The sequence below is a fragment of the Eulemur rufifrons genome, chromosome 16, assembly GCF_041146395.1.
Source record: "Eulemur rufifrons isolate Redbay chromosome 16, OSU_ERuf_1, whole genome shotgun sequence".
NCBI classification, from domain to species: Eukaryota; Metazoa; Chordata; class Mammalia; order Primates; family Lemuridae; genus Eulemur; species Eulemur rufifrons.
The window spans coordinates 19,939,681-19,965,223 of NC_090998.1; the positions used below are offsets into that span (position 1 = coordinate 19,939,681).

The 25,543-nt window shown below is 38.4% G+C and overlaps 1 protein-coding gene across 4 annotated transcripts; it reads right to left on the bottom strand.

The window, feature by feature from the left end:
* Nucleotides 1-3: 3 nt before the first annotated feature.
* On the bottom strand, nt 4-20,910 carry LDHB (lactate dehydrogenase B). 4 transcript variants are annotated; one of them, XM_069489603.1, is made up of 8 exons: nt 20,822-20,886; nt 17,569-17,703; nt 10,449-10,566; nt 8,515-8,688; nt 6,847-7,020; nt 3,495-3,612; nt 1,946-2,069; nt 53-374 (listed from the first exon to the last, which is right to left on the bottom strand). In XM_069489603.1, the coding sequence occupies exons 2-8, from the start codon at nt 17,695-17,697 to the stop codon at nt 207-209; spliced, it is 1,005 nt and encodes a 334-aa protein (XP_069345704.1). In that variant the 5' UTR covers nt 17,698-17,703; nt 20,822-20,886; the 3' UTR covers nt 53-206. The 4 variants fall into 4 exon arrangements, with proteins under 4 accessions (XP_069345706.1, XP_069345705.1, XP_069345707.1 ...); XM_069489605.1 differs by lacking the exon at nt 17,569-17,703 and having other exon boundaries at nt 4-374; nt 20,822-20,910; XM_069489604.1 differs by lacking the exon at nt 8,515-8,688 and having other exon boundaries at nt 4-374; nt 20,822-20,910.
* Nucleotides 20,911-25,543: the final 4,633 nt, after the last annotated feature.

Consider the following 25,543-nt stretch of genomic DNA (forward strand, 5'->3'; position numbering starts at 1 on the left):
AAGCACACTATGATAGAGTTAATTTTATTTGTTCAAGGGCTCATATTGCCAGCATTAGATCAAGCATGGGCTTTGATTCGTTGAGCCCAAATTCATTTATGCAGGAAGATAAAAGCAAACTATGATCCATGTACATGGATGAAAACTAAAGGCTCAGGGTTCATCACATTGTAGTTTTTGAATTTCTACAGCCTAGAGCTCAGCAGTCACAGATCTTTCAGGTCCTTCTGGATGTCCCACAGTGTATCTGCACTTTTCTTGAGCTGAGCAACCTCATCATCCTTTAGCTTCTGGTTGATAACACTGGTTAATCCCCGAGCGTTGAGGATACACGGGAGGCTCAGGAAGACTTCATTCTCGATGCCATACATCCCCTGCCAGAGCACAAAAGCACGGGGTTAACCCAGGAAACCGTAAGTAAGGATGATCAAAGTTTCCATGTTTGAACAGAAAGAATGATAGGAAAACTTGCTGAGCACAAACTCATTCTCTAATGTAATCTTTTTCACCTAGAGGTTCATATTTCCTCAATGTGTATTTTGAATTAGGTTTTATAAATAGAAGATGCAAACATATACTATGATAAAATTCGATATTTCTCAGAAAGTAACAAGTACTTTATTGAACTTTACTGACTATATTTTATTTAGTATCTTTCTCTGCTTAGAGAAACTTTAGGGCAATTTATTCACAGGGCCAATTTAACTATATGACTCATCAGATTATTTAATTACCATCAAACAAGTTAAAATAATTTCTTCTTTTTTTCCTTGACCTCAACCACACTGGAACACAAGGTTAAAATAATTTTTAAAACTTTTAATTTCAAAAATTTTTGTAATGGGCTGGGTGCAGTGACTCATGCCTATAATCCTAAGCACTCTGGGAGGCTGAGGTAGGAGGATCGCTTGAGGTCAGGAGTTTGAGACCACCCTGAGCAAGAGTGAGACCCCATCTCTACTAAAAAAAATAGAAATTAGCTGGACAACTAAAAATATACATAGAAAAATTAGCTGGGCATGGTGGCACATGCCTGTAGTCCCAGCTACTCAGGAGGCTGAGGCAGGAGGATGGCTGGAGCCCAGGAGTTTGAGGTTGCTGTGAGCTAGGCTGATGCCACGGCACTCTAGCCCAGGCAATAGAGTGAGACTCTCTCTCTCTCTAAAAAAAACAAAACAAACAAAAAAAACAAACAAAAAAACCACCTGACATGTTTTACCCCCAAATCTCTTTTGCAAGTTCCTTTTAATCTACTGGATTCTCCCCTTACCTTTCCACCCATGACATTCAATTGTAGAAAATGAGTTAGTTGTCTTACAGTGTTTTTTTTTTTTTTTTGAGACAGAATCTCACTTAAGTGCCCAGGGCTAGAGTGCCGTGGCATCAGCCTAGCTCACAGCAACCTCAAACACCTGGGCTCCAGCAATCCTCCTGCCTCAGCCTCCCGAGTAGCTGAGGCTACAGGCATGCGCCACCATGCCCGGCTAATTTTTTCTATATATATTTTTAGTTGTTCATATAATTTCTTTCTATTTTTAGTAGAGATGGAGTCTCGCTCTTGCTCACGCTGGTCTCGAACTCCTGAGCTCAAACGATCCACCTGCCTCAACCTCCCAGAGTGCTAGGATTACAGGCATGAGCCACCTCGCCCGGCCCTTATAGTGTTTTAATACAGCAGTAATTTTGTTTAAAAAATAATGAATTTCTACTTAACTGTTTTGTATGACTGCTCCATGGCTTTTGAATTAAACTAAATTTGCTAAAGTATCAAGTACTACATGAAAGACAATCTATACTTCAGTACACCAACTTTAAATGAAATGCTATTATACTTATTTAATTGATCATATACTTACTGTGACTGTATCTGGTCCTTCTTTAAATGAATCTATTTATAGAATACAATGCTGGAAATAATATTGTAGTTTGCAGTAGTTTGTCTTACCTTCACCATTGTTGATACCGGATGAATCCTGGATAGATTTTTTAGCATGGATTCAATAAGATCAGCTACACTTAATCCAATGGCCCAATTGGTATATCCTTTTAGCTTGATAACCTCATAGGCACTAAGGGAAAAAAAAAATCATAAAAGAGATCATTGAAATCAGACTCAACAATTTTTGAAACCAGACTCTCTGGGTTTAACTTCTGCTCTGTTTCTTACTAACTATAATCTTGGGCAGATTATTTAACCTTTATTGCCTCAATGCTCTCATCTTGAAGATAGGGATAACAATGGTTATTTGTTATTATGAGTGATAAATGAGTTAATATATGTGTAAAATGCTTAAAACTGTAAGGACATAGTAGGCACTATATAAATGTTTTGATAAATTTAAATAGCTTATCGTATAAGTAATATTTATAAAGTCACAATGGCCAAAATGTACATTTTCCAACCAATGTAACTAATTCATGAACATGAATTTTCCAAGCATATTAATGAAATCAGCATATTAATGAAACAATGAAAATAAAAGGGCAAAATATATCTCAATTGTGGGTCCCACTTCCCATTGTCACTTAAAATATTATAATCAACTAACATAAGAGAAAAGTGATGACAATATCTTATCTGGCAATTTTTTGAGTGCAAATTGTATACCTCAAAACCCACAGAAGCACTGGTACTTGAGAGGTAGCAGAAGTGACTCTAGCCAAGTATCAGAAAATTAGGATTTAATGCAATCTATCCCTAACCAGAAGACCCTGGGCAAATTCCATTACCTGAGTGAACCCTAGTTTCTCATTTGTAAAATAAAGGGATTACGTTAACTGAAAATTCTAAAGACCCTTTCAATTTTTTTTAGGTCCTTTTTCTCCACATACAATTAAAATTCTTGAAAAAAATAACTGAGATTCATCTTAAAGGTTAAATGGCTTCCCAAAGACCACAGTGTCAGTGCCGTGATTTGAATCCAAGCCCCATAGTCTAGTCCAAAACGACATCTTATTTTATGATGAGCATGAAGGTCGTAGAAAGAGGACATGGTTGGCAACAAGAGACAGCTTCAAAAAATAAAACAACAACAATAAAAAAAATAAAAAAAAAACAGGTGGAGAATCTTAGTAGAGTGCGGAAAGGTAAATACAGAACAGCTTAAAGAATTAGCAATCAGTCAGCAAGTATTTATTTTAGGCAATTGTGAGACGAATAGTGTCTAAGTTTACCTTTCTGGATAAATAAATCTTATTTGTTGATAGGAGGCAATTTGAAGGCCCTTCTCCCTTGTTGATTCCTTGCTTTGCTCCTGCTACCTCTACAAGGTACTTTCTCTAGAGAGAAGATATTTACTTTCCCTGGGGCAACTGGCATAGCAAGTTTCACCAGTTAAATTTGTCTTGCCAGTTTCAAAAGATAACAACTGCATAATTACTACATTAAGAGTTTATCTAAGCAGGCAGCCTTGGTAATTGTTTGTAATTTTACCTTTACTTTTAGATGAAATTATTCATCTAAATGAATGAATAATTCATTTCCTCCCCCTTACCTCTCAACCACCATCTTATGGACTTCTTTCCAATTTTCACTGTCGTTGTCTGTTCCCATTTCTGGATTCAATTCCTGGAGAGAAACACCTGCCACATTCACTCCACTCCACACAGCCACTGTAAAAAAAAAAAAAGGGGGGGGGGGGGGAACAAACATTCTAGATATACACTATTTTTAAAAATCTTTTCTTCTTAGTTCAGATTTCATCTTTGATGCAAGCGACTGAATACCAACTGAAACTGCTCCGATGACAAGTGACTCCAATATAGTTCCTTCAGAACTGAAGGTTGACGTTTGCCTTCAAATAGCAGCACATCTGACCTTTTAACTTTCAGCAATGTTGCTGCAAAACAGAAATGCTGTGTCCTGGTTACAGAGAATATGAAATTCTTTGCCTCTCTCTAGGTTGGTGAAATCACAAGGGATGCTAGTTTGTGACTATCCTAAACTTTTAGTTTTAGGAATTTTTAATTTTGCTCCTGCCCGTTTTTCTAACATATACCTTTTCTTCCAGAGTAAAGTAAAAATAAAAAACAAAAAACTTGGAACGAGACCCAAATACAGTATTACTTATACTTAAATACAGTATAATTATAAAAGCACAATAAAAATAAGAGTCTATTTAATGTAAGGTAGAAGAGTGTCAGAAAGACTTATAAAAAAATCAGGTCTTTGAACTAGACCTTGAAACCTAAGTTATATGTTCTCTGGGGACCTTTGGAGAACATTATAGACTCTGGAAATATGGGCAAAGGTGTGGGGTAAAGTCTAGTATGACTAAAACAGCTAAGAAGCGTCAACTGCTCATGCCCAAATAAGATCTCCTTTTAGTCTACAACCTCTGCCAAGTCAGGCTAATTGGACATTTCCATGATCTTTGATGAAAACTATAAAATCTGCATAATCATGCCCTATGTAAGCACACTTTAATTCTTCTTCATTTCATGTAGACAATATAAATCAATATGGAAACAGAAAAAAAACAAAACAAAACAGATGTTTTGGGAAAAACAGCCATGAGAGAAAAGAACATTGGACAGGAGTCACATGATTCTAGTTGCAGTTACGCCACTAACTAGCTAAAGATCTTCAATAAGCCATGTCACCTATTTTGTCTTAATTTGTTTCTCACTAACTAGAACGTGTAATATCACTTCTCATCTATGAATCTGGTAAACCAATAATTATAATAACTAACAATTATTGAACTTTTAAGGTACACCAGATATTGTACTAAATATTTTTTATATAGAACATAAGTAGCACAATTATCCTTATTTTATAGATGAGGAAACAGGCTCAGAGAAGTTAAGAACTTGCCAGTCACATATCTTGTTAAGATGACAGAACAGAGCTTTAAATCAGGGAGTTGCCTGGCTAAAAACTTTGCATGCTCTGGAGGGATCAAGAGGGAAACACACAACTATTACAATTTGAACAAAGAAAAATTCAGACAAGTCCTCGGCTGTGAACAACTCTTAAATAAAATGGTACAATGTATCAGGGGGAAAAAAAAAATCAGCATTATTCTATTAAAAGAAAACACAAATAAATTATACAATAGTTATAAGAAAAAATTCTCATAACACCAAGGTAAAGTCTTTACTAAAATCACATTTCAAACTCTCACTGAATTCAAAGGAAAATTTATACCTTAGCCTTATAGGGAGAAAATAGTCATTTGCACATAGGGCAAAAACGAACTTGGTAAAATAAATATTAAAATGTTTTAGATTAGTTTTACTATTTGATTATTTTATTTTAGTATTGTTATAATTATTTAACATGAACCTATTCAATATATTTTGGTTTAGAAAATCGGTTTAGATTTATGAAATAGAATCAGAGTTGTTCAAAGATGGTTTTATATAAAATTCTTTAGAACATAAATATTAATTTTAATGAGAAAGTAAATTAAGGTAAAACATTTAGAATAGATGGTTTTTAGCTGTCTCAAAACAAAGCACTAAAAAGACATGTTGCTGTTTCATAATGACTAATTTATGTCCAATAATTTTTATTTCCATTTAAATTCCTAAAGAAAATATTTAAGTTTGACCTTATAGTGTCCTACTACTTAAATGATTGATAGTTATGATTAATGGTTCATTAAAAATAAGATTTCATTTAAAGTAAGGTTTATTTTACATTGTAGAAGAGTAGACAAGAGTTAGTTCATTCCCCCTTCAATAAACACAATGGATACAACAGCTCTGTCAGCTGAAAGGGCCTAGAGGCAAAGATACACCAGTGGCATGAGCTCACATATACCTAAATCTTGGTTTCTAATTACCACTCACCACTAAAAAAATGAAGATGAGGCTGGTACAACCTCGTGTGCCAGAAAACAAGAAAGGGTTGTATAAATAAATGAAAGCATAAATAAAGGGGGAAAAGAAAAAAGCTCTCTCTTAGAGTAGGCTACAACTAATAAATATAAATGATGGATATCATGTTTGACAACTATCATGATAACAATTTATTCAACCAAGAATCACTAATGGATGTTAAACTTAGCAGGCAAAAAATTGAGGAATCAGATATTTACCTAGTCAGTATATCAAAGCATTTTCCTACAAATTACTTATTATTAATCACAAAGGAAGAACAGTAACTTCATGTTGATTAACCTAGCAAACTCAACTTTAAGTAAATGCAGTTAACATCACCAATCATGGGACACGCTGACATTGGGTGCCTTTGGATATGATACCATTTGAAGGTTATAGTCTCACTGCTGTGGTATTTGTGCCAAAAGCACATAAGCTCAACCTAATCCTGAAGAAATAATCAGACACACCTATACCGATGGGCATTCTACAAAATAAGTCACCTGACTTTTGAAGAATGTCAAGATCATGGGAAACAAAGACAGACTGAGGAATTGTTCCAGACTGAAGGAGACTAGGGAGATATAACTGTATGTAATGTGCAATCCTAGAACGGCTTCCAAGAAAAAGGCTTTAGAGGACATTATTGAGATAGTTGGTAACATTTGAATATAGATTCTGGATTAGATAATATTGTATCAATGTTACATTTCCTGATTTGCATAAGTGTACTGTGGTTACAAAAAAGAAAATCCTTGTTTTTAGGAAATACACACTAAAGGACTTATGGAGAAAAGGGTAAAATGGCTGATTATGCTTAATGGATGAGGGTAAAGATAGATGGATGAGAAAGAGTAAATAATAAAGCAATAGTAGAATACAAGAATTGACTACTGTTTTCACAACTTTTCTGAGGTATGTCAAAATTTATAAAAATAATATTTAAAATAAAACAATTCAGAATGGCAAAACCAGTATCTTCAGTATACAGTAAATATTCTCTTTTTTTTTTTTTTTTACCGCTTGAGTCGCCATGTTCTCCCAAAATCCATCCATGGCAGCTGCTGGGATGAATGCCAAGTTTTTCAGCCATGAGATAGCGAAATCTAGCAGAATCCAGATTACACCCGCTTCCAATCACACGGTGCTTGGGTAATCCGCTTAGTTTCCAGGTAACATAGGTAAGAATGTCCACTAAAAATGTTAGAAATAGGATATGTAAGTAAATCCAAACTGACTTCAACTGTTATGTCAATTAGGGGTGAGACTGTCACTTAAGTTTCTACCAGTTCTAACATTCCATGATTGATAAGACTCTCATCACAAACCAAAAATCTCTTGATTACTAAATTACCAAGGCATGCTACTATAAATTTTCTGGACATGAGATTATTCAGTAAACAATTGTAATAATACACGATATTAAAATATGCTACTATTTAATAAAAGAACATCCATGACAGAACCTTTGTTCCAGTGTGGCATAGCCTTGAAACTGCAGAAGTAAAACTTTTATTAGTCCAGACAGGATCACAGCACTTATGGGCTAATAAGCTGCAAAAAGTGTATAAATGTGCACACAAGGAAGGTAAGGAGCCGAGCTGGAAGTTAATCCTTCAGTCTCCACCTCCACACTCATCTATACATACTAGCTAAGATATTTTAAGGACGCTTTGGACTAAGTAACTCTTCTACCCTTTGCCAACTTTGATTGGGTAGAAGTGACTCCCTGGAGAGTCAGACTGTGAAGCTATACCTAGAAAGTGGTATAATTGGTTACTCATGTCTGCCTGAAGGACAGCATGCAGCAACAATATATCATAGCTACTCGTCATCCCTGTTCTACACCTACCTGTTGTATATACATATTTATGAGAAGTTTTATATATAAGACCGTACTGTTTAATGAAGCCCAATCTAGGTTTGCAGAGAGTAAGAAATAATCTGTATCCTTGCTGGCTCCCAACTCTCAATATTCAATAAACTAAGATTTCCCTGGCTCTTATTCATAGTCTTTCTGTATGCCAAGTATCAGAGAGAATCAGTTTTCCTATTCCATCAATGTATCTACCATTCTCACCAGTATGTGGTGAGCTCAGTGGCAAATTATAAACAAAAGAAATGTGATATAAAATGAATCTTAACTGTTCAGTCTAAAAATGTAGCACTCTCTAGTCAGTTAACATTTATTCTGCAGATGTTAATTTAATAAGGAAAGCAGTTTTTAAGTCCCAACATATGGTGTTAGCTTGTATTGGTCCATCAATACAGTCCATTTCTATCTTTAAAACAGAACTGGTTAATGGCTTTCTTCAGCTCTTCATTCTGATTCAATTCAGAATAGGATTTTCCAGAAACAGAAGATCAAATATATTGAAATGTTTCTTACAAATGGAAGCCTCATTCAATTGTTGCATTCTGCATCCCAGGATAATCTTTACAAAAAATTTTAAAAGCCTTTAGTATCTACAGCAAATCCAGATGAAGCAAAAACATGAAATTGCCAAAACTCTTCTCACGTTTTTGAACATTTGGGACATTTGTTTTGCAAACACCATTCCGCTGTGACCAGTAACAGAAGACACATGTATTGCTTTTGTAAGTGAATACTGACACAGATTTTAAGTCCAAAACAAAACTCCCAAAACAGTGAACTTAATGGAATTGAGACTTAAAGTACAACAATACCTGGGTTGGAAACCACAATTATGATGCAATCAGGACTGTACTTGACGATCTGGGGAATAATGAACTTGAAGACATTAACATTTCTCTGCACCAGATTGAGACGACTCTCCCCCTCTTGCTGACGGACACCTGCAGTTACCACCACAATCTTAGAATTGGCGGTCACAGAGTAATCTAAGAAAGAGAGACAAAACAGGTACATTAGTGCAACTCTTCATCGAAACATAAACTTCTAGAACTTATATAAGAATTATGTTTTCTGGATTATCAGGGTTTGAAATTCAATGTTCCTGTGGCTTCTTTTTTCTTCCTTGGTCTACACTGAAGCAATCCAAACATAAAATTGGTTCAGAAAATGAACGAAGGAAATAAACATGACACTAAATTATGTTTCTGGCTAACAAATTCAATGGCTTGTCAGTAATAAAATGAAATACAGTGAGTCTAACAGGCAGACTTCCAACTATAACAAAAAAATTTCATGTAGCTTATAAAATGTTAATTATCTGTAAATGAAAAGAAGGCACAGAAGTGTTTGTTTTGGCTGGAACCTGAACTTAGATTGCTAATACTCAATATTTTCAGAAGGCTTATTCGCTTTTTAGCAGTGCTGAGTTTCTCTAAAAAATTGTTTTTTTCCTCAAGAAAGTGTGTCCTTTTACAAAATACGCCGACATTACGATTTGATGTGATCATGAGACTCAATAGCTATGGACAATTAATATAATTAAACCGTGTTGCAAGGTGACTTTTGACAATTGTTAATACATTGTCAGGTTCCTCTCTCATAACATGGGGGTAATTATAGTACCTATACTTCATAGGGTTGTTGTAAAGATGCACTAACATGAGAAATACCTCCAAAATGCTTCACACAGTACCCGGAATGTCACTAATTCAATAAATAGCTATTATGTAATTTCTTCAAGGCACTCAAATTACCTTGTACAAATATTATTTGGGGTCTAAAATATTTCTGTTCTCAAACAGATACAAACAAAGCCCTTGTGATATAATGTCCTAAAATGTTACATTATCAAATGTGGAGAAGGTATGTAGGAGAGAGTTAATGGAAATAATACTTGAGTTTGTCCTTAAGCATGGTTGGATCCAGAAGAAAAGAAGAAACTGCCAACGCTGTATTCCCCAGGACAGGAAGACTAATTTTATAACAGAGAACGAGGGAGGAGAGGAGGATATTGAGATGTGTGGAAAGGCAGGTTGTGTCTAAATTGAGAAGATCTGTGTAGGCCCTGCTAGAGGCTTTAGAATATAGACAAAGGTGTATAAAAGGAGAAGAAATCTTTAAGGAAAGGAATATACCCAAACTTCCATTTTAGAAAAAGCATCTGGTTTAGGGATAAAGATAACTAGGTGTGGCAGTGTGAAGCATGGAATACACGATCATTTTCTACATACACTTCCAATGTGAAAATGTCAATTTCCTATGGGCACATTTCAAAAGAATGGCTAGAAAGCAGGTTTCTAGAAATTTATAAAAGAAAATTGGCCTATAGGACAAAGATGGCACAATAAACCAAACAATGCTATAAATCACAATTTGTTACTTTCTCTTAGTGACTTATCAATTACCATTTATGGCTAGCAAACTCATTTTTAGTGATTGCCCATTAATGAATGAAGGTAAAATTAATATATTAGAAATGAAAAGTAGACTATAATAGAAAAATCAGAATTTGATAAAATGAGAAAAAAAGGAAAAATTTTACAATGAGATAAGAATTTTTCAGTAATTTGAAATCACTAAACTAGATCTTGAACATTTTATTAACAGTTATTGAAATAATTGTTTTAAAACTTTAACTTTTCCTAATTAAAAAATAAGCCTATTATGCTGTAAGATGCAATCCATATGTATTTTTTGTCATTAAAAAAATCAATATTAGATTGCTTGGGGTATGAAGTAAAATTACCTTTATCTGCCACAATTTTAGATGTCTGAAGAAATAAGCTCCCATGCTGCAGATCCATCATTTCTCCTTTAAGCTTGTCTTCCAAAACATCCACGAGAGCAAGTTCATCAGCCAGAGACTACAAACACAAAACAGGTGTTAGTACCCTAAGCTACCCTAGAATTCCTCAGCTCACCATCCAACACAAAGAGTCCTTTTAAATGGCTAAGGACCAAAAGTCTAAAATCCTTAAGGATTTTACCATGAAGTTAGGTACTCAACTAGGATTCAAGTAGCATGACATAAACTGATTCAAGAATGTGTAGACTTAGGGTGGCGTGGTGACTCACACCTGGTAATCCCAGCACTCAGGGAGGCCGAGGTGGGAGAATCACTTGAGGTCAGGAGTTCGAGACCAGCCTCAACAAGAGCAAGACCCCCATCTCTACAAAAATATTAGGGAAAAATTAGCCAGGTGTGGAGTTTGCCTGTAGTCCCAGATACTTGGGAGGCCGAAATAGGAGAACTGCTTGAGCCCAGGAGGGTACAGTGAGCTATGATGATGCCACTGTACTCTAGCCCTGGTGACAGAGCGAGACCCTGTCTCAAAAAAAAAAAAAAAAAAAAATGTAGTCTTAAAGATTCCTTATGAAACCAGTTTGGTTCAATGGTAAGCCCAGGGCATATAAGGCTTCACATTAAGGAGGGGAAGATGGTGAAAAAAGAGATTCATCCAGACGCAGAAACAACCTTGGGCAATGTGCCCAGCCCTGAGGTCACCCCAGCTTGGTGGGTTTCTGAGGGAAGATTTGGTTTAAATCAACAGAGTGTGAGTTTAGAGTAGAACTTGAAGTCCCACTGAAGTTTGGAATCCTCAAGTTGGCTCTGATCAACTCAAACGTCTTGGTGGGGAAAAGAAGGAGAGACTTATGGATGGATCGGTCCAGGACTGGTAGATTTTTTCCATATATGATCAGTCCAGACATGTGTCTCTGAAACTTGTCCAGTCTCAAAGTCCCTTTATTTTCTATTCCAATTGTCATTTCCTGCCCTCATCCAAAATAAACTCAAAATCAACAAATATGCTATTTGATCTTGATCTAGCTTCATAATTTTATATGTTCTCTGAATCTCTCATGAATAGTGGGAGGGAAAAAAGAAAGAAATTCTCCTTTCAATAATCATGTGTGTTCTTTGGCAAGTCCTTGATCTTTTCTTCTTGTAAAAATGAGGAGGGGATGGTCAATCTAGATGCATCTAAACAACCTTTCATAAAAACTTCCATTATCTTATGGGAATCCATAATTTACTAACTATCTAAAAAATGGTTACCCCTCCTTTTGAAAAAATCACCAGCGTCCTTGTCTTTACTGGCTTTAAGGCTGTTATCAAGATAATCAGCTTAATAGAATATCAATACGGGAGCCCTCTTAGAAATGCAAATAGTCCTCCCTCGGTATGCTGGGGGTGGAGGGATTGGCTTCAGGAACCCCTCCCCGCAGATTGCATACCAAAATCTGCGCATGCTCAAGTCCCACAGTCTGCCCTGCCCAACTCTCTTAAGTCGGCCTTCTGTGCTTCCAGGCTATGCATCCTGTATTTTCCACCTGCGCATTTAGTTGAAAAAAGTCCGCTTATAAGTGGACCCGCGCAGTTCAAACCCGTGTTGCTCAAGGGCCAACTGTACCTCTACTAAGGATAGAAGTGAGATCAGCTACACACACAGGTGAGGGGTGTTAGTGGGGAAAAGTCAAGTAATTGGGGTTCAGGAAGCCTTTGAAGGATAGAATAGTCCAGTTGGCATTGGCCAACCTGGGCTGCTCCACAGAAGCAGAGAGGTGAGACAGCCAGTAGGAAAAGCTGACCTACTTTAGCTTGGTAGATAGCAGCACAGGTCTGGCTTCCTGTAGGACAACGAATGAGCTCGGTCTCCTGTCCCTAAAATCTGAATGGCTGGCCAGCCTCAAGAAGTGAGCTACAGTGGGCTTGTTTGTGAGGGTTTCTCTAAGATGGAAGCCTCCTGGTGATCAAATACATCCTCAGTTCTAAGCAACTGAACTAACAGCAAACTTTTGAAACAACCATTTGTGAATCGTGGATCATTTGGGAAATCTTTTCTCATTTCTATGGATACAAAATATTGGCATTAATTTTTATCCATTTTTACTTACACACATTTTGACACTTTCAAAACTATTGTGATCTTTTGCAGCCTCTGACAAGATCACACAAAACCCCATTTGTGTCTTTTAAGCCCTAAGTTAATACAATATAACTTAATATCATTAATGTTCTGTCAAGGTATGGAGCACTAGGAATATCATTCTTATTTTAGTAACGGCACATGTGTGGTCCTGAAGTCAACAAGGCAAAACAATTTTGTGCTCAAGTGGAAAAGGATGCCACACTCAGATCCTGTCTGTTTCAGTGGGTGTAGAGAATTGCCTGAGAAGTACATACTCAGCTGACAAGGAAGGAAGAGATTCAACACTGAAAAATTGTCGCACTGAATTTAGCTGCATCTGCGCAACCGAATATCCTCCAATGCAGAGGCATAGAAATAGACGATGTGTGACCAAGTACTGATGTGGTGTTTGGCTCAAATAAATCTCCATCCATATTATCATATTTTATAAACTATGAACTTACCATATATATTTCACTTAAGCTGTCAATACATTAACATTAAAAGTAAGCATAAGTAAGTAATCTTATATAGGAGCAAGGTCAGTTAGAAGCCAAAACTGTCAACTGTTGAAATCATGCTTAACATGTTAAAATGGCTTTTACTCTAAAGTCCTGTGTGGACCTGACACAGCCATATATTCTGTCTCTTGTTCCTCTTAGATAATAAATTGCTACCACCAATGCTATAATCTTTGATGCCTGCATTTTGATATTCAAGTGACTAGTCTGCATGAAATTTTGTGGGAGGAAAAGGTATAACCTTTTCCAAATAATTAACTAAATGGACAAGCACCATTTATTCAATGATTTGTTTTTCTTCCCCTCTGAAATGTCACTTCTACATTATTAAATATTACTTGGGTCCCTTTCTAAGCTTTTAGCCTGTTCCATTAATCTGTCTATCCTTGTGTAAAGGCCAAGTTTTAATTATGTCCTACTTTTAAGCCGAGTCCTGCACTGTAAAAACTACTTTGCAATACGTGTGTAATTACACTGCGCCTCCTAAGAGACTTATTATGCTGTTTGTACTATGAGAACATGGCTATAGTTGACTGAAGCAAGTATAGACACTAAACCCCAAGATAGTTGGACTGAGAGGCTGAGGGTTTATGATAATCTTGTCTGGAAGCACCGCAAGACCCTAACAGGATGATTTCGACATTCAGATCCTCCCACTGGCAGGTAGGACGCAGAGCCTGAGATTGGTAGTGGGGCAAAAGCCAAACTTGGCAGTAGAAGCCATGAAAAAGCAATAGCTATGACCAGTTTGACAAAGCATAAGTGCAGTTTATGAGTAATAGCAGGGGTATTCATTTACTTAATGCATAACTGGCTGGTATTATTCTACTAATCAGGTATCCAGTCATGAACAAATTCAGAAAAGTCTTTGCTGTCATGGAATGTATCAGGAAGGGAATAGGAATTAAACAAATGAAGATGATCTCTGATGGCAGAAGCTCTTTAAAGAGCATGAGGCAGGAGGATGTTAAAGTTACTGGGAAGGAAGTTTACTCTGTATTGGAAAGCCAGAGAGGGTCTTCCTGCAAGGGCACGGTATTTGCAGGAAGATCCTGTGGCAAGTAAAAGGGTTTAAGCAGAAATGAGTTTGGTGTTTGGGAGGAAGAATAGAAGAATGAAGTCAGAGATGGAATCACTACATTGCACTGGAAGGTGCTATTGCCACCGTGTGGATGGCAGGCCCTGGATTGCGTGTTCCACTGCCTTGCTCTGAGAGACAAGCAGGGAGAGATCTGCAAGGGCTCGCAGGATTTAATGTATGTGTGTAGTACATGTGCACTGTGAATTGCAGGATTTTAGGTACGTGTGTATCACATGTGCACTGTGAAGCTACTGGAAAAGTTCAAGTAGGGGAGCCACTACTTTTATAAAAGCTCACTATGGTTATTATGTAAACAATGGGCTAAGGAAAGTGGGCAAAAGCAGCTACAGAAAATAGTCTTCATATGGTGAGACATTGTACCAGGAAGCCTCAGTTGCCTTCATAAGCCTTTCCTATGCTGTAATGTTGTTTACCTTCTGAGAGCAAAGCAATGCTGCCTGCTGCAAAGCACACCAGGAACGGACTCAAAAAGGCCAGATCTAGCACTTCTTATCTATGTTACCTTAGTCAAGTTGCTTAGCCCTTGTGAGTTTTGTTCCCCGTGTCCCCCAAACAGTAATATACAGATGATAATACCCTCTCACAGGTTTCACCAAACACAAAGTAGGTCCTGTTATTTTACCTGTCTCTATTACTAGTGGGACTTCTAATCCTTATCATATATTAAAACAATTGAGACACTTTAATCCTTATCCATTAAAATAAGATTTAGACATTTTTAATGAGTGAAATGGTCTTTCAACATTGTATTTATGCTTTCAAAAATATTTTTCCTTACTTGTCTTCATGTAATTACTAAGGCATTATGCTCCATTTTATAAAAGACAAAGGGAAAAGGAGTGGTAGATTGAAAACCAGAAATCATAGCATCCAAGCTTGTGTTAGCAGAGGAGGATGTTTTCTCAAGCACTTGATCTGGGCCAAAGTATGCTATAACTCCAGACACAGTCTCAATTAAATTATGTACTGAAGATAATTTAAAATTTATGATTAAAATAACCACCACACAGGTACTTCTTATAGAATCATGATAACTCAGATAGTTTCCTAAAAAGCCCAGATTTTGAGATTAGCAGGAGGAAAGAAATATCTTCAGCTAGTATTTTATTAATACATCTATGTTTTAATTGCCTAAATACTAGCATAGAATCAAAAGGAATTGAAAAGTCACTATAGTTAAGAGTTCAGAGTCCTGGATTCAAAAATACAGCTCTGCCACTACAAGATGTGTAACTATATACAGGCTACTTAATCTCTTTAAGTGTCAGCCACCTCATCTGAAAACAAAGATATAAACAGTTATCTCCTGAGGTTATTTAAAATAAAGCATCTTATTTAAAAATACTTCGAACAAATTACATATTCAATGTGTGTTTTTCAAAAGAAATGTAAGCTGGGATACTTTTTGTTTTTACTAACATGAACAGTAAGCACTAAACTGTGATTATTTAAATTCCCTGTAATTTGGGAAGCATCTAATTTAAATGACTGGACCTAGTCAACTGACACTAGGCTAGAAAAACATGCAAAAGCATGAAACTTTCATTGGTGTACACTACATGTTTTAGTCCATTTCTTTGATAACTATTTCTCATTAAAGATTCAGAATTTGTTCCTTTAGAATTTAAACTTTGCAAACAGAAATATGCTTGGCTGGCAGATATTCAGGCAGCCTTCACATGATACAAAGGGACTGTGTTCTCCCAAATCAGGGCAGCATTTTTTTTTTTTCTTTTTGGTTCCTACATTCAAGGCAACCACCAGAAGGAATAAGGAATCAATTCAGTGAAGTAAATAAGAAAGGGCTCTTTCCTCAAAAGTTCCTTGGAGGCCGGGTGCGGTGGCTCACGCCTGTAATCCTAGCACTCTGGGAGGCCGAGGCGGGTGGATCGCTCGAGGTCAGGAGTTCGAGACCAGCCTGAGCAAGAGTGAGACCCCGTCTCTACTAAAAATAGAAAGAAATTATATGGACAACTAAAATATATATATACAAAAAATTAGCCGGGCATGGTGGCGCATGCCTGTAGTCCCAGCTACTCGGGAGGCTGAGGCAGTAGGATCGCTTAAGCCCAGGAGTTTGAGGTTGCTGTGAGCTAGACTGATGCCACGGCACTCACTCTAGCCCGGGCAACAGAGTGAGACTCTGTCTCAAAAAAAAAAAAAAAAAAAAAAGTTCCTTGGAAACTAAAGAATTACAAGGGAGACATACAATGTAAGGTAAGCCAAAAATCTATGGAGGTATACAGGGAAAATACAGTCTTTAGAAGTGGAAGGTGATAATAGTATGGTATTAGTGTTAAATCTCCTGGTGTTGATAACCACACTGATTATGTAAGAATATGTCCTATTCTTCGGAAATGTACTCTGAAGGACTTGGAAGTAAAGAGCATAATGCCTTCAACTTATCCTCAAATGGTTTAGAAAAAAGCCATCCAAATAGATACATAGGTAGAGATATAAATATCTATGTCCATGTCCTCTATCATCCATCTATCTATTTAGAAAGAGAGAAAGGGAGTGAGGGAGAGAGAACGAAGAATAAAATGTTTAAGTATTTATGGGTGTTTTAGTTTTTTTACTATTCTTGCAAATTTTCTGTAAGTTTGAATTCATTTCAAAATAAAACTATTGGGTAAAAGTTTGAGGGGCATAATAGGATAGTCCTACATCCTCTCAAAGCCATGACATAAGTTACTTATTAGACATGGGAAAGGGACCTTTGCAGAGGAGAAGTCTTGCTGTTACCACTTTAATCAAGGGACTAAATTCTGCACCACCAGTAAGGAGACAAGTTGAACATTATGTGCCTCCTGATGTATTGCACAAAGAAGGACATGACATCTCCTAGTCTTAACTTCACCCCCAAAATTTAAATTGAACCTAATTACAAGGAAACATCAGACAAACAGGCATTGGAGGGCATCCTACAAAACTGACCTGGACTCTATAAAAATGTCAAGGATGTGAGAAACAAAGAAAGATTGAGTTGTTCTATATTAAAGAAGAGTGAAGAGATATGACAAGTATATAAAACATATGATATTGGGTTGGGGTGAAAACAGTTCTAAATGGCTTCTGACAACATGGAGAATTTTAATTATTAATGTTATGTTTCCTAGGTGCAGTAACTCTAGTGTGGTCACATAGGGAGAATATAATTCTCTTAGGAGATTCACGCTTAAGTATTTAAAGGTGAAGTGGAATGTCTACAACTTGCTGCAAATTGTTCAAGAGAAAAGATATCTTTTAAAAATATGATAAACTCCCAAAGTGCCCAGACTGTGTATACACGCACTGAAACTGTCTATCATGCATGGAGCTCTTGAAATGTACCTTTCCCAGAATGCTGATAGCACAAGCCATACCAACTTGTCCAACGCCCACTACAGTGATCTTATTGTTTGGGACTCCTGTCTCTTCTTCTGCAACTGGTGCAATGAGTTTTTCCTTAAGAGTTGCCATTGTGCACTGCAAGAAAAGAATCAAAACATTATACATATATCCACATATGAAATCTGGATGGAAATAATCCTTAAAAGGTTACTGTTGCAATTTTGAACTTAAATAAAACTTAAAATGAGCCTAATGATATTCTAGAACACAGAATATATTTGTAAGAACTATGAGACCCATTTAAATGAGAACGTAAGGCAAAAAATCCACGAAGCCCATCAGAATTCGGGTTCTCTTCAGCCTATGAGTCCATGTGAGTATTTAATAAGTTGTAACCATTTTGTCTTGTAGACATGAGTATTTAAATTAGCTGATTTGTTTCTGTTTTTCCTATAAAGAATTTATATGTAACTATGTAAACTAAGTTTGAGCCCACTATTAACCTATATTTAAGCTTGGTCAAAAAGAACTAATGGCCAGTTATAAATATAATTTCTCATACTAATGGTTATTGTGAGTCTTGGAAGACAGGGACTTTGTTTCACATAACATCGTGCCACAGTGTACCAGACATACTTAATAAATACATAATGATAACAAAATAGCAATGAATATTGTTCATGCAAAGTCTGCAAAAATATCACTCTGAATTCCTCTTAGCACACCTTGGAAGGTGGACAGATACTTAATACATTTTCCTTTCAGGAGGTGATATTAGGAGAATATCAGTTTCTGAATCAGTTTCTTTCCAACCATCCAAAACAAAGCCCCCAAGAAGTTAAAAAACAAATTGAAACCTGTTGGAAAACATTCTGTACAGTAACACCAAATTTATCTGTGTCATCAGATAATCAGATGAGTCTTCTGGATAACTGAAACAAACAGCTATACTTACTGAAATAACTTTATGAATTCTGTGGCAATTTAGTCCACAAAATATACTGCCCTGCCTTGAACAGAGAGGGCACGCACCATAGATAAGCCTTTCCTTTGTAATCATCACTTATAATTGTAGTAACTCATTATAATGTCTATTATTTTACTTTATTTTTTACTTTTTATGTTAGACTGTTGCATCCGAGGCTACTGTACCTGTTTTAAACTGTGCCACCACTTCCTAGTCTTGTTTTTGCTTCTCCTCTGCAATGGACTCAGTAACAAAACCGAGTTTAATAATAGTATATGTAAAGTTAAGCGTTAGTATGGCTCTGAGTTAGAATAAAGTATTTGAATTTGGAGACCACTGTGTAACAACTGTTTTGTTCTATACCCTTTTTTTTTTTCTTAAAAAACATTTTTCTCAGCCGGGAGCGGTGGCTCACGCCTGTAATCCTAACACTCTGCAAGGCCGAGGCGGGCAGATTGTTTGAGCTCAGGAGTTTGAGACGAGCCTGAGCAAGAGCAAGACCCCGTCTCTACTAAAAATAGAAAGAAATTATATGGACAACTAAATATAATATATATATAAAAAATTAGCCGGACATGGTGGTGCGTGCCTGTAGTCCCAACTATCCGGGAGGCTGAGGCAGTTGGATTGCTTGAGCCCAGGAGTTTGAGGTTGCTGTGAACAAGGCTGACGCCACAGCACTCTAACCTGGGCAACAGAGTGAGACTGTCTCAAAAAACAAACAAACAAACAAACAAACAAAAAAACCAAACATTTTTCTCCAATCTGTAAGGACTAAATTGGGAGGAGATTGTTTTCCCTTTGCAGATCACATTTAGTTTCCTAGTGGATGCTAAAAAGAAAAGAAAGATGCAAGGTCGTGCAAGTGCCTCCACAAATAGTTGACCTTAAAATGAAATTCAAACACGTCCTGCATTTTGAGCAGGCTCAGAAAAAAGAATGCTGCAGCTCTCCTTGTTGAACTAAGACACAAATGCAGTTTTTCTCCACTTAGGTTTGTTACTGTTAATTGGTTTAAGATCATTTAGGTATATAGATAGGGGCCCCAGTAAGCAGTGGAAAACAAAAATCCAGTTGCTATATAAATACAGGTTCATTGTTCTGATAGACCTTCTAAATTAATTTAAAGAATTTCTGAAAGTACAATTTAGAAGCCCGAGCCAGTTGGATTTTCTTTCAAATCTTTCTGGATAAAAGTGCTTTGATTTACTTTTTCCTTAATAGGAGTTCTAAGAAATAAGAAAATGGTTTGCATTCTATGGCAGGTCTGTGCCAACATCAGAGTGGTGGCTGTAAGGAAAAAGAATGAACAGGGTAAAAACAATCTCCAACTCTTGGTGCTTTACATCTCCTCGCCCTGTATAAAACAACCATTACAAATGAACCAGTGCCTTAAGTTCAGGAACAAAGATCCTCTTTGTAGAATGTCTCTCATTCTAACCCCTTTTAAAATCCAGGGTTGCCTTGGAATTTTTCCATTAAGGGAGGGCCGGCTCTCCCCTTCCCCCACTCCCCAGGCCCTAATTGCAAGCCGCCTCTTCCTCTGGGGTAGGCAGCAGAGAACAGCAGGTCACGAGGGCGGGCAGCGGCCACAGATCTTCTCAGATAGGGTCTCTGGGGACAAGTCTAGGACTTCCTTACTCCGAGCACCCAAAGCTGGCAAAGCACCTGAGCATGAGGAAAAGATTCCCAGAAAGAACCGGTGCATACACAGCTCGTGGGAAGGCTGCGTCTGCAGCCGGGAGTGCAGGGCCGAACTGCAGATCATCTGATGCCTTTACCCGCATCCCAGCAAACTCTGGGCAAACTCCATTGCCGCAGTAGCATATGTGAATATCCAGGGTCAAGATCGTCCATCCTTCCCATGCCACCTGGTTCCTTCTCCCTCCCCAAGCTCCTCGGTCGGCCACGTGTCCTGGCTCCCACCAGCAGGCACTGGGGGGAGGGGGGAGGATGTGGCCACCAGGAACCGATCAAGGACAAGTAGGGCCCTGTTTCTTAGCTGCAAATGCAACAAGTTTCTCCTCTGATAGAACACAGGCCGGAGACTAGCCCTGCAGCGGTGCGCACAAAGCCTGGGGCTCGGCCGCAGACGCTCTTCCTCCAGGTCATGGCCCGGCGCCCCAGACCGCCCCGGGGCCCGACTCCGGATGCTCTGGGCCAGAGGCCGCAGAGGACAGATGGACTTCTTGGTCCTTCCCCCAGTCTTGCCACACAATTACTCCCTTGCACCTCCCGCCCGGCTTGTCTGTGAGCCAGGATTCAGGGTCCTGAGCTGAAACTTACCAGGAGAGAGAAGGCTCCGGAGCCCGCTGTAAGAGTTGCGCGAAGACAATGTCAGCTGCGCGCGTCTCCTCCGGAGCCGGCTCTGCAAGGAGGGAGGAGGAGGCGGGGCCCCACACCCCTCGCAGCCTCTTAGGTTTCTCTATTGTGATTGGAAACTCGAGCACCGCCTATACCCCTCCCCTCGGCTCGCTCAATCCCCTTCAAGGACAAGCGCTCAAGTGTGCACACGCCCTCCCCCACTTCCCCAAAATAGGAGGTCACCTTCTGCCGGCTAGGGCCGCCTCCGCTCAGCTATTTTCACATCTTATACGCCCTTCAATGCAGAGGCCGTGCTATTTCCAAAACTTGCCTATCTCCGACTCTTCTGGACTTGAACGCTCTTGTTCAGATAGATTTACCCCAAATGTAAATAAATCCCTATGTTGCATTCCAGTTCAACTTTAGAGGACCGATCTTCATAGCTAAGATGTTGCTGATGTTTCTCTGGAATAGTACTGCAGCTTCGGAACATTTTTAAAAATACAACTGAATTTCGATCATCTCTGTTTCAAAGTTCATTTGATGAAAATGACTACCGTTTTCATCTTCATTCAACGAATAACGCATTGATTGCCTACTGGTTGGCTGATAAGACCAGCGAGGCCTGTGCCCTGCCCCCTGAAGCTCCTCTACAAATCGGCATGGTGTCAAAGTCAGGCTTGGCCCTCAAGGGGAAGTGATGGGACCTCTAAGTGAGGGGCAGTTTCTTTTTTACTTCCCTGAGCAACAGCGAAGCTGGTTGTCTTCGTTCATCTCCGAGTCTTCAATGCCCAGCGCGGTGCGCAATCCTCCCGCCTTGGCCTCCCAGAGTGATGGGATTACACGCGTGAGCCACCGCACCTGGCCCTCATTTAGTTTCTTCTCAGTGCCAAGTATTGAAGATAAAAACATGAATCTAACACTGTGCCCCTTGAGGTACTCCTAGTCCAATGGAGATAGACAAGCAGGTAGTCTGTTTCAATTACAATACAATGTGATAAGTGGTAATAGAAATTTGATTAAAGTACAATAAAAATTCAGAGGAAGGAATCACTATGAAAGGGGTGTATTAAGAACAATTGGTAAATGTCAAACTCTCCTAGCATTTCCAAGGTTATAGCATCCAGTTCGTGGGGACTTTGAATGACCCTCAAGATACAGTCCAGTTACAAATTGAAATGTGATGTTGAGGGAAAGAGCTTGGAGGATAATTTCAAAAGTATTTTATGAATCCTAAACCCAAATTTAAAGCAGAAGTGGCAAGTCACTCTAGCAAGATATCTAGAGGTCACCCTAGACCTCTTTCTCACCTGCTTTCCAAAACAGTCAATTATCAGGTTCTCTACAGTGAACTTCTAAATATTTCTTCAATTATTCCCCTTCTTGCCATCCCCATTACTGTATGTCTTTAAAGGAGAAGCAAGAAGGCCAGGCGCGGTGGCTCACGCCTGTAATGCCTATAATCCTAGCACTCTGGGAGGCCGAGGTGGGTGGATCATTTGAGCTCAGGAGTTCAAGACCAGCCTGAGTAAGAGCGAGACCCCATCTCCACTAAAAAAGAAAGAAATTATCTGGACAGCTAAAAATATATACAGAAAAAATTAGCCAGGCATGGTGGCACATGCCTGTAGTCCCAGCTACTTGAGAGGCTGAGGCAGGAGGATTGCTTGAGCCCCGGAGTTTGAGCTTGCTGTGAGCTATGAGCTAGGCTGATGCCATGACATTCTCACCCGGGTGACAGAGGGAGACTCTGTCTCAAGAAATAAATAAAAATAAATAAAGATGAAGCAAGAATAAATGAAAAGAGGTCTCTATTTTCTTCTTCTACTCTCATTTCCATTACTCCCCTGAGGTGTTCTAACCTGATAGATCAAAGTGAATTCTCTAGTCTGTAACTCTAAATGCCAGGAGAACACACAATACCACCCTCAGACATTTTTAAGAATTGTATACCCTGGCAAGCTATCTCTTAAGCATGAAAGATAATTTTAGATACACAATGGTTCAGACAATATACTCCCCATACCATTCCATTTTTAAATAAATCACCGGGAAGCTCTATACCAACTCATTGAAAAATAATCAAAATTAGGAATCCAAGGAAGGCAAAGTTATGGCATAAAAGTATGGACAGTGATGGCTAAATTAGTTGATCTCTTTATTTATGTATTTTATCTTATTTTATTTTATTTTTGAGACAAAGTCTCATTTTGTTGCCCAGGCTAGAGTGCCATGGTGTCAGCCTAGCTCACAGCAACCTCAAACTCCTGGGCTGAAGCAATCCTTCTGCCTCAGCCTCCCGAGTAGCTGGGACTACATGCATGTGTCAACCATGCCCGGCTAATTTTTTTTCTATATATATTTTTAGTTGTCCAGATAATTTCTTTCTATTTTTAGTAGAGACGGGTCTCACTCTTGGTCAGGCTGGCCTCGAACTCCTCACCTTTGAGTGATCCACCTGCCTCAGCCTCCCAGAATGCTAGGATTACAGGCATGAGACACCGCGCCCGGCCTGATCTATTTATTTTTTAAATTTAATATCCCAAGTGGCTACAAACCAGTTAATTTAGAGATAAAGCTAAATAATTCCCAGAAATTTGGTTATAAACTGATTGCTAATGTCAAAAACTGTCAAAACAGAAGATTATTTCTTCCAAAAATATTTACTGAAAACTTCCTATATGACAGGCATTGTTTCAGGGATCAAGACAGATAGCATGCCTGCTAATGGGGAACACATATTCTAGTGGAAGATCATGGATAATAAACTAGTTAATGAATTAAAAAGAATAGGATTGGCTGGGTGCAGTGGCTCACGCCTGTTCCTAGCACTCTGGGAAGCCGAGGCGGGAGGATTGTTTGAGCTCAGGAGTTCGAGACCAGTCTGAGCAAGAGTGAGACCCCACCTTTACTAAAAATAGAAAGAAATTATATGGACAACTGAAAATATATGTAGAAAAAATTAGCCAGGCATGGTGGTGCATGCCTGTAGTCCTAGCTACTTGGGAGGCTGAGGCAGGAGGATTGCTTGAGCCCAGGGGTTTGAGGTTGCTATGAGCTAGGTTGATGCCACGGCACTCTAGCCCAGGCAACAGAGTGAGACTCTGTCTCAAAAAAAAAAAAAAAAAAGAAAAGAATAGGATAGCCAGGTGTGGTGACACATGCCTGTAGTGTGGAAGGCTGAAGAGGGAGGATCCCTTGAAGTCAGGAGTTCAAGGCCTACTTGGGTGACATAACAAGACCCTATCTCTAAAAAAAAGAGAGAGAGAGAGAGAGAGAGAGAGAAAGAAAATTATAGGATAAAGTATGTAAACATAACAACATATGATTGTCTGTCTGGGCTTTTCTACCCTGTAGGCTGTGGCGAACAGTATTTGTGATGTGTCATGATATAGTCTACAGAAAGAGGGTAAAGTGGTTTGCTGCTATAGTAAATGACTCCTAACTACTGTGTTTTTTTGACCTCTTGTGCCTTTTTAAAAAAATTATCTCCTGTTGTCAGATTGTCAACTGTTTTAAAAACTATATTCATAGACTAGGAGAATGGAATAGGAGCTTTAAAATAATCTAATCCAAAGAAATATCCTCAGTTTTAGTGACTGGCCTCAAGTTACCCTGAGTTAAGAATAGAGCCAAAAATAATTTGGATCTTGCTGCTATCTGTGTGCCTTGTGTGGGAATTCTTTCTTAATTCTATTTTGCTGTTTTTATTCCTTCTGTAGCCACAAAACCAGATTAGCTAATCTTATTAGAACTGTAAATTCCTTGAGGGTATTTTATTCATCTTCATATTTCCAAGTAACATAGTATCTCTGACAAGATACTTTTATGTCTGTCAGATAACATAAACTGGAACACCATATGAACAAATGAACCTGAGTTAGAATATTAGAGACGTCTATTGGTTCGTAGTCTTTTTGACACCATTTTCTTTGCAATTTTCTTTATTTCTCAATTCTCAGGTTTATTTCAAAGAATTTAAGTTCCATGAAACTGAGTTTCAAGTAGATGAGGTGTTACTATAGTAGTAATATATACTTATAAATGGAGAGCCGCTGTTCCTGATGAGTATCTCAACCACAAGAAGAAAAATGGCCCAGGGAGAGAAACCAATACTAGTGGGGAAAGAAGAGAATTACGGGGTTTTTTTGTTTTTTTTTTTTTGAGACAGAGTCTCACACTGTTGCCCGGGCTAGAGTGCCGTGGCGTCAGCCCAGCTCACAGCAACCTCAAACTCCTGGGCTCAAGCGATCCTTCTGCCTCAGCCTCCCGAGTAGCTGGGACTACAGGCATGTGCCACCATGCCTGGCTAATTTTTTCTATATATATTTTTAGCTGTCCAAATCATTTCTTTCTATATTTTAGTAGAGACAGGGGTCTCGCTCTTGTCAGGCTGGTCTCGAACTCCTGACCTCGAGCCATCCTCCCACCTCGGCCTCCCAGAGTGCTAGGATTACAGGCATGAGCCACCGCGCCCAGCCGAGATTTATGGTTTTAATGTCTCAAAAAGCAAAGGAACTAAATTTTAATTCTCTAGCCATTCATCAGGTAGTTACAACACAGAGTACCTTTTCTGTGTATGTATTAGCTGTTCTTTTAGAACGGAGATAGTTACATTCTGAATTTTACTAGTAGCTTTGAGTTGACTCATGGTAGTGTTTAATTGGATGCAGACTTGTTTGTGCTAAGCAGTAGGTCCCTAAT